Source organism: Mustela nivalis (assembly GCF_964662115.1).
Source record: "Mustela nivalis genome assembly, chromosome: X".
Lineage (NCBI taxonomy): Eukaryota > Metazoa > Chordata > Mammalia > Carnivora > Mustelidae > Mustela > Mustela nivalis.
Genome location: NC_139040.1, coordinates 50,968,680 through 50,983,485, shown reverse-complemented (window position 1 = coordinate 50,983,485; position 14,806 = coordinate 50,968,680). Strand labels below are relative to the sequence as shown.

Sequence of the window (14,806 nt, the reverse complement as noted above, 5' to 3'; positions counted from 1 at the left end):
TCATGCCAGTTTTTTGTGGCCTGCCAAATCTCTTTGGATAAGTCTGATGCCAGTCTTTATTTCTACCATTGGATGTTACAGACTTCTTGTCCCGAACTGCTTTCAGGATTTTCTCTTTGTCACTAAGACTAGGAAGTTTTACTATTAGATGCTGGGGTGTGGATTTATTTTTATTGATTTTGAGGGGGGTTCTCTGTGCCTTCTGTATTTTGATGCTTGTTCCCATTGCCATATTAGAGAAATTGTCTGTTATAATTTGCTCCAGTATACCTTCTGCCCCCTCTCTGTTTTACTTCTCCTGGAATCCCCGTTATCTCATAATGTTTCGTCTTATGGTATATCAGTTATCTCTCCAATTCTCCCCTTGTGGTCCACGGGTTGTTTGTCTCTCTTTTGCTCAGCTTCTTTATTCCCTGTCATTTGGTCTTCTATATCACTAATATTGTCTTCTGCTTCCTTTTTCTTACCAGTAAGAATCTCCATTTTTGATTGCACCTCATTAGTAACTTTTTTGATTTTAGCTTGGTTAGATTTTAGTTCTTTTATTTCTCCAGAAAGGGGTTTTATTTTTCCAGACAGGGTTTCTCTAATATCCTCCATGCCTCTTTCAAGCCCAGCTAGCACCTTGTGAATCGTCATTCTGAACTCTCCATCTGACATGTTACCAATGTCTGTACTGATTAGGTGCCTAACTAACCGTTGGTACTGCTTCTTCTTCTTTTTTTTTTTTATGTGGTGAGCTTTTCTGCCATGTCATTTTATCTAGATAAGAATGTATGAACAAGAAAATAAAATACGGAAAGTGTGGCAAGGACCCCAGAAAAATGTACGCAAACCAAATCAGAAGAAACCCAAAACGGGGGTGAGAACAAAGAGGGTAAATAGAAATAAAAAAAAATATATGTATGTATGTTAGAGTGGTGAATAGAATAGAGCCACCCACTTGATTTTGGGTCTGTTTTGATCTCTTAGAAGAAACTACTTACCAGGGTGCCTGGGTGGCTCAGTGGGTTGAAGCCTCTGCTTTTGGCTCAGGTCATGATCCCGGTGTCTTGGGTTTGAGCCCCGCCCGCATCAGGCTCTCTGTTCAGCATGGATCCTGTTTCCTCTCTGTCTGCTTGCCTCTCTGCCTACTTGTGATCTCTGTAAATAAAAAAAAATCTTCAAAAAAAAGAAAAAGAAACTACTTCCCAAAATTTTAAATAAAGAAAAACATACATATAGAAAAATTAGGTTAAAAATGATGAAGGGATGGAATATGAGTATAAAGATGAAAATTTAAAAAATAATTTAAAAAAGGAATTGCTAAGTTAGTTGGAAAAAGAAAGTGGCGAGAATTTGCTCATGCTGGAGACTAGAATAGAGCCCTGTGGTATATTTAGGGTATATTTTTATCTATTAGAAGAAATTGCATGCCAAAATTTTTTAGAGGAAAAAGCCTATGTGTATACAAAAATAAAGTTATATCCAATGATGGATATAATATGTGTATAATAATGAATGTTTAAAAAGATTTTTTTAGGAAAGGTATTGCTAAGATAAATCATTTAAAAAATGTTAAAAGAGGAAAGAAGAAATGTTAAAAAATTAGAATAAGAAAAAATTAAAATTAAAAAAATTTAATTAACTTTGAAGACTAAAGAATCTTGGGGAGAAAGCTATGAATTCCATTCTTTTCTTTTCCCCCTCTTCTGGAATTCCGCTGTTTTCCTTGATCAGTGAGCTTGGTCTTGGCTGGATGGTCTTGCTGATCTACTGGGGGAGGGGCATCTGTATTGATTCTCGACTGTCTTTGCTCAAGATGGAATTTCATTCCCCTTGCTAGGGGCCAGTCTAAGAAATCTGAGTTTGCTATCGGGTGTTTTTTTCCCCTGAATGCTTTTTCTAGAGCTCTGGAGGATGGGAGTGAAAATCACAGCCTACCATTCTCCAGCCCCGAGGAGCCGGGAGTTCAGGGCCCCACTCCTCAGTGTGTCCTCAGAGAATAGGTGTCAATCACTCTTGTCTCCCTGGTGTCCGGCTGTTCTTTGGGCTCATTCGGTCTGTGACTGAGTGTTTCTGTCTCTGGTGCACATCCCAGTGGAGTCTCCAAACCCAGCAGATTCCTGCCTCCAGAGGAGGAATGTGAGTCTCCCTGGATCTGCCACTTGTGGAGTCCCTGCTCAAAGAGCAGTGGTCCAACTGTGCTGCACATCATGGTTTAAGGTAGTCCCAAGCTGAGAGGTCAATCCTTGGATCTGTCTCTGTAGTCACCTTCCCCTCTCTGATACCTGGGAGCTCCTTCACACTCAGACCCCCTCGTTCTTTCAGTGATCCCCTGCGCCCTGAGACCCCATTGTCACTGTGAGGACTCCACCTACGCTTAGCCTCTGGAGTGATATCCCTCAGTGGAGCAGACTTTTTTTTTTTTTAAGATTTTATTTATTTATTTGAGAGAGAATGAGTGAGAGAGAGCATGAGAGAGGAGAAGGTCGGAGGGAGAAGCAGACTCCCCAAGGAGCTGGGAGCCTGATGCGGGACTCGATCCTGGAAGTCCAGGATCATGACCTGAGCTGAAGGCAGCCACTCAACCAACTGAGCCACCCAGGCGCCCCAGTGGAGCGGACTTTTAAAAGTTCTGATTTTGTGCTCCACTGCTTGCCCGGAGCCAGCCGCTCTGTCCTGGTCTTTCTTCCCATTGCTTTGGATTCAGTTCTCCGCATGTCCTGTCTTTCAGAAAGTGGTTGATTTTCTGTATTTAGAATTGCTGCTCTTCTCTTTGATCTCCTGTTGAGTTTGTATGTGTTCAGAACGATTTGATAACTATCTAGCTGAACTTTTGTGACCTGATGTTCTTTCAGTCCACTACTCCTCTGCCATCTTGTCTCTCCTCTCTAAAGTTTTAGTAATGGTATAAAATCCTTTGCTGTTATGATTAACATTTTAGTGAGAGCAATGCCAGTGTGTCATTTTTTGTGTATTATTTAGAAAAGTAAGTAATTAGAAGGTTTAGTTCCAAGTTCATTCATTTGGTTATTTGGTTTAATGTGTATTAAATTGAAACAAAGATCTGACAGATATATGTAGGTTCCAGTGGAACAGGAACATCATTAGCAACACTTATTAAATAATAGTACTAACTTTTCTCAGTGCAGTCTGTGAATCAAGCAGAGGTTTTCTGCTGAATCATTACTTGTAAATTTCCATCTTCCTTGATGACAGTTATTCTTATAATTAATTTGGAGTGTTACAGTTTTATATTTTTAAATGAATGGATCAAAATTTGCTTTAAAAAAATGGGCTTCTACTAATTTCATAAGTGTCTTGGTCTCTGCATTTTTACTTTCACATTTGTGATGTAGAGAACCTCACCTCCATATTTGGGTGCTCATGTCTGCTATAAATGTTGATCTAATGCTGCCAGGAAGAAGGAGAAAGAAGTGAGTCATGCAGTGGTGATGGAAACTGATCAGGCAGTTGGGTCTGCCAATGTGTTTCTTTTTTTTAAATGACATTTATTTGAAAAGCAGTTACTTTCTTACTAATTGTTAAAGTTTTAAGGAATTTTTGGGTTTTGATGAATAAAAAATGCCTGTCATGCTAAATTTCAGCAGTTTTTAAGTATTTTGTTGAGATAACCAGAAATATCTGTGAGGTACAGTATGGTTTCATGCTCACCTACTATCTCATTTCAAGTTGTTACAGATATTCTACATTATTTGAAATATCTTGCTTTAATTAAAAAGAACTACCTTTTTGACTGTAGCACTTTGTGGACTTTGTTTTCAGTTTTCTTTCTTGGATTGGCTTAAATTTTACATGTGGGGTAACCTTTTTTAGGAATCGTTCTCACAGTTTTTTTCATAAAATATCTTTTTTTAAGTAAATCATTTATATCTGTAATATGTTTTTTGTTCCATTACTAACTCAAAGAAAAGTATTTTCTATATTTCATTATTGAAATAATCTAGCAAATATTTTAAGCTGAGTTGTTTAAAAAAACTATTTTAATTCAACTTCGTGATAAATTTCCTGCACTGAGTTATTTTTCTACTTGTTTTAGCAATGATTTCTGTGGGTCTTCTGACAGTATTTGCTGACAAAGGAACATGTTTTAGTTTAATGCTCTGTTGTTTTGCATATTTTTCTTCAGCTTCTACCAAGATTTTCCCCAATGTCACTGGACTTTCATCTTTTGCTATTAATGAAAGAAAAAGTTCAAAAGAAGCTTCTAAACGTATGTCTTTTAAGTCTAGAAAACTGCACTAAAGTGCTGAATTGAGTATCACATGATTTTAATTATTGCTGAGAAAATTGAAAAAGCTCTCTTCATGCTCTGAATGGTTGGCTTTTAAGTGGTCTGCTACTTTGAGGTGGCTTTGTACTATCATTACCTAATATTTTAAGCTACAGTATGCACATAAAATGGGAGTCATCATTGAAAAACGATATATATCCATATTTCAAATGGCTACATATAATTTTTAATCTTGTGGTATTAGGTTATTAGCCTTAAATTTTCATTATTTTTATCATATGATATGATGCATGGAAGGTTCAGACTTAGGAGTAGGTTATGTAACAGTCTAGCATTTTCTTGTTTCCTTGTGCTTACATTTTTGCTATTATCTTCAGTCTTTTGTCTTTGCAAGATTCTTTGAATACCACTTTTCCATTTTTGTTATTTTTGATGGTTGGTTTAGTCAAAGCTAGATAAAATAACGCATAAATCCATTTTGCCAAGTACATGGAAGCTGCAGTATGGTGCAGTACACTGACAGTGTACAGATGTGCATTGTGACTATCTCACTCTTGCCCTAAGATACCTCCTGTACCATTTGGGCCTGTGGATCCATTGATTCTTTCAATGTTACCATGTTAAATAGTAGACCTTATTTCTTGTATTTTTAAAATAAAATGTTTATATCTTTCACAAATTGCAGTGGATCCATTATGTTGTCTCTGGACTGTGGAAACCACTGTTGCAGAATTAAGGATTATGGGAAAGTAAAAATAATGTTTATATTTTCTAATATCCAGCATATATTCTGAATTAACCATCTTGATAGTAAAGTGGTGTATGTAAGTATTAAAATTACATTTTTCCGAATAAGATCTGAAAGCAGAAATAGATGAAGAGTTCTTGTGCCATACTCAACAACATTCATTCAATATAATGCTTTTTTCTTGCTTTTGACTTTATACTATTTGCAGATACAATAGAGTTAGGTAATTTTTTTCCTTTAACTTTGTTTTCCATCTGAGCTTTGTATGTTATATGACTGCAGTCAGTATAAATAAAGTTAACTGGATCTTTTGAAAACATGAGGTAGTTATTTAATGTCAGGTAGAATTGGCTGACTTTAATTATGGAGCAAATTCTTGAAAATTTTATTAGAGTTTTAGAAATGTTTAATCCTTTCTAGTTCATAGAAGGTAGAGGAATTATGGAATGTTAAGAAAAGATAATTAAACAAATGCTATAAAATCAAAACTATAATCATTATTTATGCTAGGGTATATTTTTAGGTACTAGCATATCTTTGGTTCATTCCATTCAGGGGCACAGTTTCCCTCAACATGGAAGTGAAAGAGTATTTGAATAATTACTAAGAAGCACAAGGAGGAAGGCAACCATTTGATGGTGAAGGCAAGTTCAGATTTTAAAAGAGCACGTGGAAAATGCAGCTTTAAACTGGGATTAAGACATATTACAGAAATAGAATCAGTATAGAACATACATAGAAATTTATAACAAATTTATAGAAAGAAAGAACAAGTAGTCTCTCTTGAAGGGAAGAACAAATGTAAAAATGTAAAAGGTTGACATTTACTTTTTAAAATGCACAATAGGAAAAATAGTGGAAAAGTTAAAAAATGATTTTGGAATATAAGAAAGTTTTCAAAATTACACTGTCACATTTAAAAATTTATGAGTGAAGAGAGGAAAAATGAGAGGGGAAGGGAAAAGGTGAGTGAGAGAGAGAATGAATTAATGAATGAATATGAAAATGAATAGGCAGCTGGTAGGACTTTTAGTCTCATTTGACTCTATTCTCATATGACTCCTCTGTAATAACTTTAAGAATATGATGTTTATTTGATGAAGAAGTGAATTTATCTTTTTTTTTTTTTTTTTTATTCTAAAGAGGCAGGCAGAGAGAGAGAGAGAGGAAAGCGGGCTCTCTCTGCTCAGCAGAGAGCCCGATGTGGGACTCGATCCCAGGACCCTGGGATCATGACCTGAGCTGAAGGCAGCGGCTTAACCCACTGAGCCACCCAGGTGCCCCAGAAGTGAATTTATCTTTAATGGGGACACTGCATCATGGCTTGTATGGAAGGAGAAAAAAATGGTTTTGTGTTTACAAATATGGCTTTGAAAATACAAGTGGTCAGTTATTTAGACTTTAGACAACATTTTTTGAAACTACAAAATACTATATTCTTCTCATGTATTGTAGAAGTAGTTACACTGAAAGCTTGGTTTTGTGTTTTGAGTACTGTAAGAACTAGAGAGTTTAGAAGAGTTTCATATTGTTACATTGTATTGAATTAATATTGAGTTATGAGTATTGCTCTGTTTAGTTTAATGATTATATTATAAGGTTGGAGTTAATGATTTGGAAATATTAGCTGCTTAATTAGAAGTATGCATATTATTTCTATAAGAATAAAATGAATCATTATGGTCTCTTTTATTCATATGAATGGTATCTATTCCCGGTCAACCTATATGGCAAATTTATAAGAGTAAAAAATGTCAGTAGTTGTAAAACAAATTAAAATATTTAGAGAAAAGCTCCTAAACACCACATTGGTTCAACAAATATTTATTAAATGCTTAGTCATTCCAGGAAATGTGGTCTTTGCTGGGAGTATGGAGAAAAAAAAAAAAAGACCCAGTTTTTGCCTTCAAGTTAGCTTAGAGTTTAGGGGAGATGGATTTATCAGATAGTTTTAGTTTAAGTGCTGTAATATATGAATTAATATGGAAGAATAGAATGCAGATAGTAATTTCTAAGTAAGATATTTTAGGGGGGATCTCTGAAGTTAAATTGGAAGGATTAAGAGTTGACAAGATAAGGATTTGGGTGGGCTTAGTGGAATAAGACGGGGTGAGAGTTATTAGAGGGAGAGGGTGGTGAAGATGATAGCATTCTAGGCAGAGAGAACAGCATTATGAATAAAGTAATGGAAACGTGTAATAGCATAGAGTATGCTAGAAACAATCTTGCATTATTATTATTATTTATTAAAGCATTCTTTGAAGGCTAGTTAATATATACCAGGCTTAATGTGCATGATCACACTTAAAACTGAGAGCATTCTTTTGAGGTTTATAATCTCATATTCTTATTCTGCCTGCTTCCATGATTCTACTCTGATGGCTTGATCTTAGCAGTGTATCATCAAAAGTTGAATGGAGGCTCATTACAGTGTAGACATATCATGGGGAGGAGAGTCAACTCGACCTAGAGACACTACCACACTCTTAGGCCTGGCCATGAGGTGTATAGATACAGACTCTGAATCTTGTTAGCATTTCAGAGTTGATTCTCCTTGTGTGGGGGGGGGGGGTGCAGATTCATGCTTACCACATTCGTAGGAGACTATAATTTAACCAGAATATTTTGAGGCTCTAGAAACCTGGCTTAGCATATGTGAGCAGTGCTTGGGGATCTTGATTGAAACAAACACTATGAGTCAGCAGAATGATGCACTGGCCAGTAGTAAGGTCATAAAATCAGAGGCTGAATTAAAAGAGGTGAAGTATTTCAAGAGGATGGAAGTGGTAGTCCTTTCCTTGCTTGCATTTATCAAACCTCAGAGTATTTTAGGAAAATAAATATGGACACTGTGCCATGTCAAATGAAACTAAGGTAGGCCTACTTTAGCCTGAAGGAGAGAATGATGCCTTCAGATAACATTTATATGGTTCTTGAGCTTGTTAATCTCTGTCCAGTCTGACTACCATCTCCCTTAGTTCATTCAGGCTTTTATCACTAGTCACTGGAATTACTTCAGTAGCCCAAATTATTGAACATGGAGAATCTGTTCTGGCTAGTTATATATAACTGTTATTTAGAGATACTAGGTAGCTCTTGAATCAGGAGGGTTTGCAGAAACAAGCTTCAGATAATACTATGAGAATAATTTTCACAACCACACAACTGAAATTTAGTCCAGTGTAGGAGCTGTTGCCTTCCCAGAACTACTTGGTCAAACCATCATGGTGAAAAACATGCAGCTGCTGCCAACTATTCCATAACCATATTTCCTATGTATTGCCACCCATCTCAGCAGAATGGATTGCTTACTTGTGGCTTGCTTCTTTATATAGTTCATTTCTGAATCTATACATCCTATAAGTATATTTCATTGGTGGAAACTAAATCACATGTCTGTACTCTAGTTATAAGGGAGTCTGACAGATACAGTTTTTATGGATTCTTCCTTGGTTAGGTGGAACTGGTACTGTGAGAATGTATTAAAATGTAGAGAGCATGTTTAAATGCTGTTGAGCAACCAAATATGACAGAAGACACAGTGGTTACCTTGCTAGTCTCCTTGACTTCACTAAGCTTTTTCTCAGCCTGTAAGACCCAGATCCTGGTAAAGACATCATTGATCTTTACATCTTCTCTGTGTTTCCACAGCATCATATACATGCCTCTGTTACAGTGGTTTGAATGTATCTTTTCCCTACTAGACCATGAATTATTTATTTTTATTTATTTAACAAAGATAGTATTTACTAAGTATCAGGCATTGTCGAAATGCTTCATAAAGAATTCATTTGAGTTGTGGGTACAAGCTTTCTTTCAGTTTGCATTCCCCTAGCCAGCCTAGCATAGTCCTTGGTGCATGGCACATGTCCAGTAAATAAGTGAGTCAGTATTTAGAAAGTAGGGAAGAAAAAATAATGACACAGTCCTGCTACTTTAATTTCGCTGTTATGTTCTGTTGTATATTTAGTCTTTCAAAGAAAAACTTGGGAAAAATTAAACTTCCCTAATATGGGATGGACTGCCTGAGAGGTAGTAGGTTTTCTGTTAGTTGAAATCAACTCTGAGCATAGACGAGCATCTGTGGACTACATTAAAAGTGCTATCCAGCCTAGTTTTTCTGATCTGCTTTGACTCAACAGTGCTGGATCTAGCCTATGAGAGAGAGAGGGAAAAAGGTCTTCTGTCTTCAGGTTAGAAGGCTGATATTCAAATGAGAAATAAGGAAATAAGATAGGAAAGATAGGGGTGACCCAGTGACCCAGGTGGTTAGTAAGGAGGATCCTTTGTATATATAAGCGGAAATTATAGTTGTTGACTGAACAGATCATAGGAGTTACTACATTGCATGCAAATATAGATCAAGCGATTCTTGCTGTCAGTGAAGTTGGTATTCTATAGATAGATGCAGCTTGATTTCTTTTCATGGCTCCTTTTCCCCCCTTGTGTTCTTACATATGAGTTAATTTTTTTTTTTTTTTTTTGCTCATAACTTTCCTTGATTAAAAAGATAGTAATGGCTAGAATTATGAAGAGAATAAAAGGATAAAAAATACTGGTTTTTAAAAAATTGAAATACAACTCACATACCATAAAATTCACTATTAAAATATAAATTTCAGTGTGTTTTTTAGTATATTCAGTGTGATGAAGCTATCACAACAATCAACATAGAACATTGTTACCACTCCAAAAAAAACCCACCCATACCTATCAGCAGGCACACTGCAATCCTCCCATTCCCCCTCCCTTGCCCCTGGCAGCCACTAATCTATTTTCTGTGTCTATAGATTTCCAATTCTGGGCAATTAGTATAAATAGAATCATATAATATGTTGTCTTTTGTGACTGGTTTCTTTCACTTAGCATGATGTGATTTCAAGTTTCATTCATGCAGTGGTATTTATCAGTACTTCATTCTTTATGACTGAATATTCCATTGTCTGGACATACCACATTTGTTTATCCATTCATCACTTCATGGGCATTTAGGATTATTTCTACTCTTTGATGTTACTGCTATCAGCGTTCATGTACAAATTTTTGTGTGGACTTATGTCTTCATTATTTTTGACTGTAAGCTGGGTCATGTGGCTACTTTGTAACTTTTTTTTTTAAAGATATTATTTATTTATTTGACAGAGATTACAAGTAGGCAGAGAGGCAGGCAGAGAGAGAGAGGAGGAAGCAGGCTCCCTGCTGAGCAGAGAGCCCGATGCGGGACTCGATCCCAGGACCCTGAGATCATGACCTGAGCCAAAGGCAGCGGCTTAACCCACTGAGCCACCCAGGCGCCCCGACTTTGTAACTTTTTGAGGAACTGCTAGACTGTTTTCTGGAGTGGCTGTATCATTTCACATTCTCATCAGCAATGTGTGAGGGTTCCAGTTTCTCCATAACCTCACCAATGTTTGTTATCATTTTTTTGTATCCTAGCCATCCTAATGGGAGTGAGATGTGGTATCTCATTGTGGTTTTGATTTGCATTTCTCTAATGAATAATGATGTCGAACATCATGTGCTTACCAATCATTTGTATATCTTCTTTAGAGAAATATCTGTTCAAATCATTTGTCCATTAGTATTTGGGTATTTTTTAAATTATTGATTTGTGAGAGTTCTTTATATATGCTGGATATAAGTCCTTTATCAGATGTGATTTGGAAACATTTTCACCCATTCTGTACGTTGTCTTTTCATTTGGTGTAACTTTTTTTAAGATTTATTTGAGAATGAGCGTGAGTCAGGGGAGGGACAGAGGGAAAGAGAATCTCAAGCAGACTCCCTGCTGAGTGCAGAGCCTAATGTGGGGCTTGATCTCATGACTCTGAGATCATGACCTGAGCTGAAATTGAGGAGTTGGACGCTCAGTGACTGAGCTGCCCAGTGCTCCTAATTTTGCTTTTTGAGTCATCGTCACTTCCAGCTTGGTTTTGTGACCCCTCATGAGTGTCTTAATGTGTTGTAAGGGTTAATATGAGGTTAAAAATGAAGAAAAATAATTGGTCTAGTAAAAATTTACATGTGTGTATATTACATAATAAAAGATTCACAGTCAAATTAAAACTTACTGAATCTCAAAACTGTATTCTTGTAACTCAATATTTTTTCCTCCAGTGAGTAGTTTTTTGTCATCTCAACACAGCTGCTTGTATTTTTGATTTTTTTTTTTGCTTCCCAAATCCAACAACTTCTCAATAATTTTTCTTCAGTGATATATTATAGGTATGTATTTCCTGTTAGTTTAAAAAATCAGATTTGTTCTTCTAGATAATAGTGATCCCGAGGGAGAATATGCCAAACATTAAATTATTCATTTTTGCTGTCACGGTAAATTAATATCTGTGCTAATGTTATCTAGTGTATGCTACAAAACTTCCAATTTATTCTGTGGAATAGCTTAAAAATATTTTTTCTTTCTGTTCATTAGTTGATCAGGTAGAGATATGAACCATGAATACATGGTAAAACTTATACAATGTGATGGTACCTGGAGTGAAAAATAATAGTGAAGGATCGACCAAAATGATCATTGTCGTTAGTTACAGCATGACTGAATATTTTAAAAGAGAATATTAATATTTATTAATCACCTTTGAAACTGAAGCAGAAATTTGTAATTGCTCACAATAGATTTTCTTTCTAACAGGAAGACATGAACCTTAATGAAGACCGTAAAGCTCCTTTACGAAACAAAGATTTTACCACCAAGCGTGAGATGGTTGTCCAGTACATATCTGCTACTGCCAAATCTGTAAGTAGTGACACTTTCCCGGCACTACCATAATGAGTTCAGCATTACCTGCTCAAAAATAAACAAACCTCAGATCTTCAAGTTCTTGCCTCACTGTACTCATGGCCTATTCAGAAAAAACTTATACATGTGTTTTTTACACATTTAGTATGTATTTAAAAACTGCTTATAATTATAGAGACTTCCATTATTTTAAGTAATACAGACAAAGGATAGAAGGCTCTGAGTTAATCCATTGAGTTTTGGGGCAGTGGTTTTTGTGTTTCTTAAAAATTCACAGCAATTTATAGGTATTCCACTAAATATACTGTTTATTATATGAAAATTTTGAATTTTGAGGGAGAACACAAGAACATATGCTAGTCACAAGTTTAGTTTCCATTAAAGCTTTATGTCTGGTTTCTCCTTGCATGAAATTTTTAGCAATATTTTTAATATGCTGTTTTAGTTTTTTTTCATTGTTTTATGTGATACTAACTGTATAAACTACCTCATAATTGGTATTATACAGCTTAATAAAAAAGAGGGTGCTTAATAGGAAGGAGTTTAATGAAATCTCTGTGTTTCAAAAGACTTGAAAGTAGAGTTCTGTGGAAAGACTTGTTTTCAGCGGGAAAAACTTCAGTGTTTTAATGGGATATATGGCGTTGCTTATTACTTCCTAAGCTGCTTCCAAAAATAAACTTCAGGTTTGATTTCTTTTTGCAAGAAAAGAAATGTAATTTTGAAATGATGAAATGTATTTTTTAGATTTCTGTAAGGAAAAAGCTTTATGTAACTAGACTTCATAAAATCAGTATGTATATATATTTGTGTGTAGACACATGCACACATACCATACACACACACACACACACACACACACACACACACACAAACACATTGATTTTATGTGTATGGTATGTATATTATCTGCATGTATATAAATAATAAACACACATGAATTTACATGTAAAAAATTCATACTTTAAATTTAAAAAGTTGACCAGTAAAGAAAATAGTTCCTCTTTGGAAAATATATTCTAAAATTATTTGGCGATCCTATTACTGCTGCTTCAATACAGTAATTACTGCAATTACTGATGCACTTTGCCCCAAATTCTACAGTTGTATTGATTTTATATTGTAGTTTAAACAAGCTAACTCTGAATGCTGAACTATTTAAACATAACACATTCCAGCTCTGCCAGAGCAGAGCAACAGCATGTTTTTTAATTTGCTTCTGGTATCCAAGGGCAGGAATATGTTTCAAGTGATAGGTGAAATTTGCCATGAGTGTTGTTTTCAATAGAATTTGGTGATGCATGGGGTTTTACTTTGAAATTGTGATGAATCTCTTCTCATTTTTGCACTCAAGTTACTGTTAATAGTAAAATGCTTTAGGAAATATAGGGTATACATTTAGTGTTATTTTTCAAATGCCTAAAGGAAAATACACTAGTAAATCTATATAACTAAATCTGAATACAAAGTACAGATAATATATGAGTAATCATATGGTGTTTTTTAATGATAAGATTTTATTAGTGTTTCTGGCTCATTTGTTTTTGTTTATGCAATTGGGACTGAATATAATGAGGATTATACAAAGCTCTTATTCTTTAACCTTTTGATTTTTACTCTGTGTAGAACTTGCTTTTATTTATTCTCATATTGTTTTCTCTTCAGCTGACCAGATACATACATTTATGTTATATACTCATTTTTCACATTAAAATGCTAAAATTTATGTAAATGTTGGATGAGCTCTCATGAATTGCTTTATTTGAAAGATGGGAATTGAATGTTTCTCAAAAGACATGGAAATTCTGTTTCAGGTATTATCCTCAAAATCAGTACTATAACTATTTAGTATATGACCCTTGTTTGTTTCATTCAGCATACGCATGAGCACCTGACATGTATGGCACCTATAGCTCTTTCATTAGAGTTTTAAGATTATACATTTTATTTGATAATATTTTTTCATGGACCAGATGTTACAATGAAAGAAAACCTGTTGATAAATATGTTTTAAAGCTTTCTTACCTTGGGGAGACATTAATTAGTACTGTGTTTTCTGTTGTTAAAACCAAGAAAATTCATTATGTACTTTCCTTTTGAAGGTGAGAGGGATTCCATTCAGTGACAAGCAGTCTACTTATCTTTGACCTCTTCATGATCATTATAATAATATTTGTTTAATATATGGCTGTTTACTTACGTGTAACAAGGTTTCCATCCTGTTATCTTTCAGTAGGGTTTAGACATGCTTTGTATATCTTCTGCTCTTTTGCTTACTTTTTCATTATATTTATCACTAATTAAAAATGCTCCTTTGTTGGGGCGCCTGGGTGGCTCAGTCGGTTAAACCTCTGACTCTTTGTTGTGGTTGAGGTCATGATACCAGGGTGGTGAGACTGAACCTGGCATCCAGCTCCACACTCAGTGTGGAGTCTGCTTGAGAGTCTCTCTTCTCATCCCCTCCCCTGACTCGCTCATGCATGTGCTCTCTTTGAAATAAATAAATCTTAAAAAAATGTTTCTTGTATGGTGACTAACATAACATTAATTTGAAAAAAGTTTCTTCATTTAAAGTAGATAATGATTGTATCACTTTATGAAAATGCTTTATAAGTAGTCAAAACTTTAATCTTGAAGTAAAAACAAAGTTAAGGGCTAGTGTTCCTGATGGATAATGTTTTATAGTCACGTATAAAACATATGAGAAGTATAGTTTGTTTAAACGTAAGTTGTACATTTCTCCCTTTAACACCTGTATTAGTCATTTTGCATAGAATTGAAAACAAAATATGAACTCAAGAGAAAATGTCCATCATTCTCCTGGGTTTTTGGGTAAAGACAATAAAGCAGGATGAAACTGATATGTAGGTATTTGCTCAAAACCTTTTTTTAAAACAGACAAGTCTTTTGTTATATAATTAACTTGGCTAAAATAATCATGGAATAAAAATATATAGGAAATTTAAAGATAATGATGAAAAACTATTGCTTAGTTTTTTCTTGTTGAAGTTCCATAATAGAGAATATTAAATTGTGTGAACATTAAAGGAAAAAGTGGCTTGAA

At 35.0% G+C, this 14,806-nt stretch overlaps 1 protein-coding gene and 1 long non-coding RNA gene across 2 annotated transcripts in view; one reads left to right on the top strand and one right to left on the bottom strand.

The window, feature by feature from the left end:
* Window positions 1-14,806, bottom strand: part of LOC309855567 — a 1,258,688-nt gene that overhangs the window by 35,935 nt on the left and 1,207,947 nt on the right. The window lies entirely within an intron of this gene.
* DIAPH2 (diaphanous related formin 2) overlaps window positions 1-14,806 on the top strand; it is a 919,476-nt gene that overhangs the window by 64,947 nt on the left and 839,723 nt on the right. Inside the window, exon 4 of the mRNA XM_082715955.1 lies at window positions 11,635-11,739. Coding sequence (XP_082572081.1) covers window positions 11,635-11,739 — 105 coding nt within the window. The remainder of the gene's footprint in view (window positions 1-11,634; window positions 11,740-14,806) is intronic.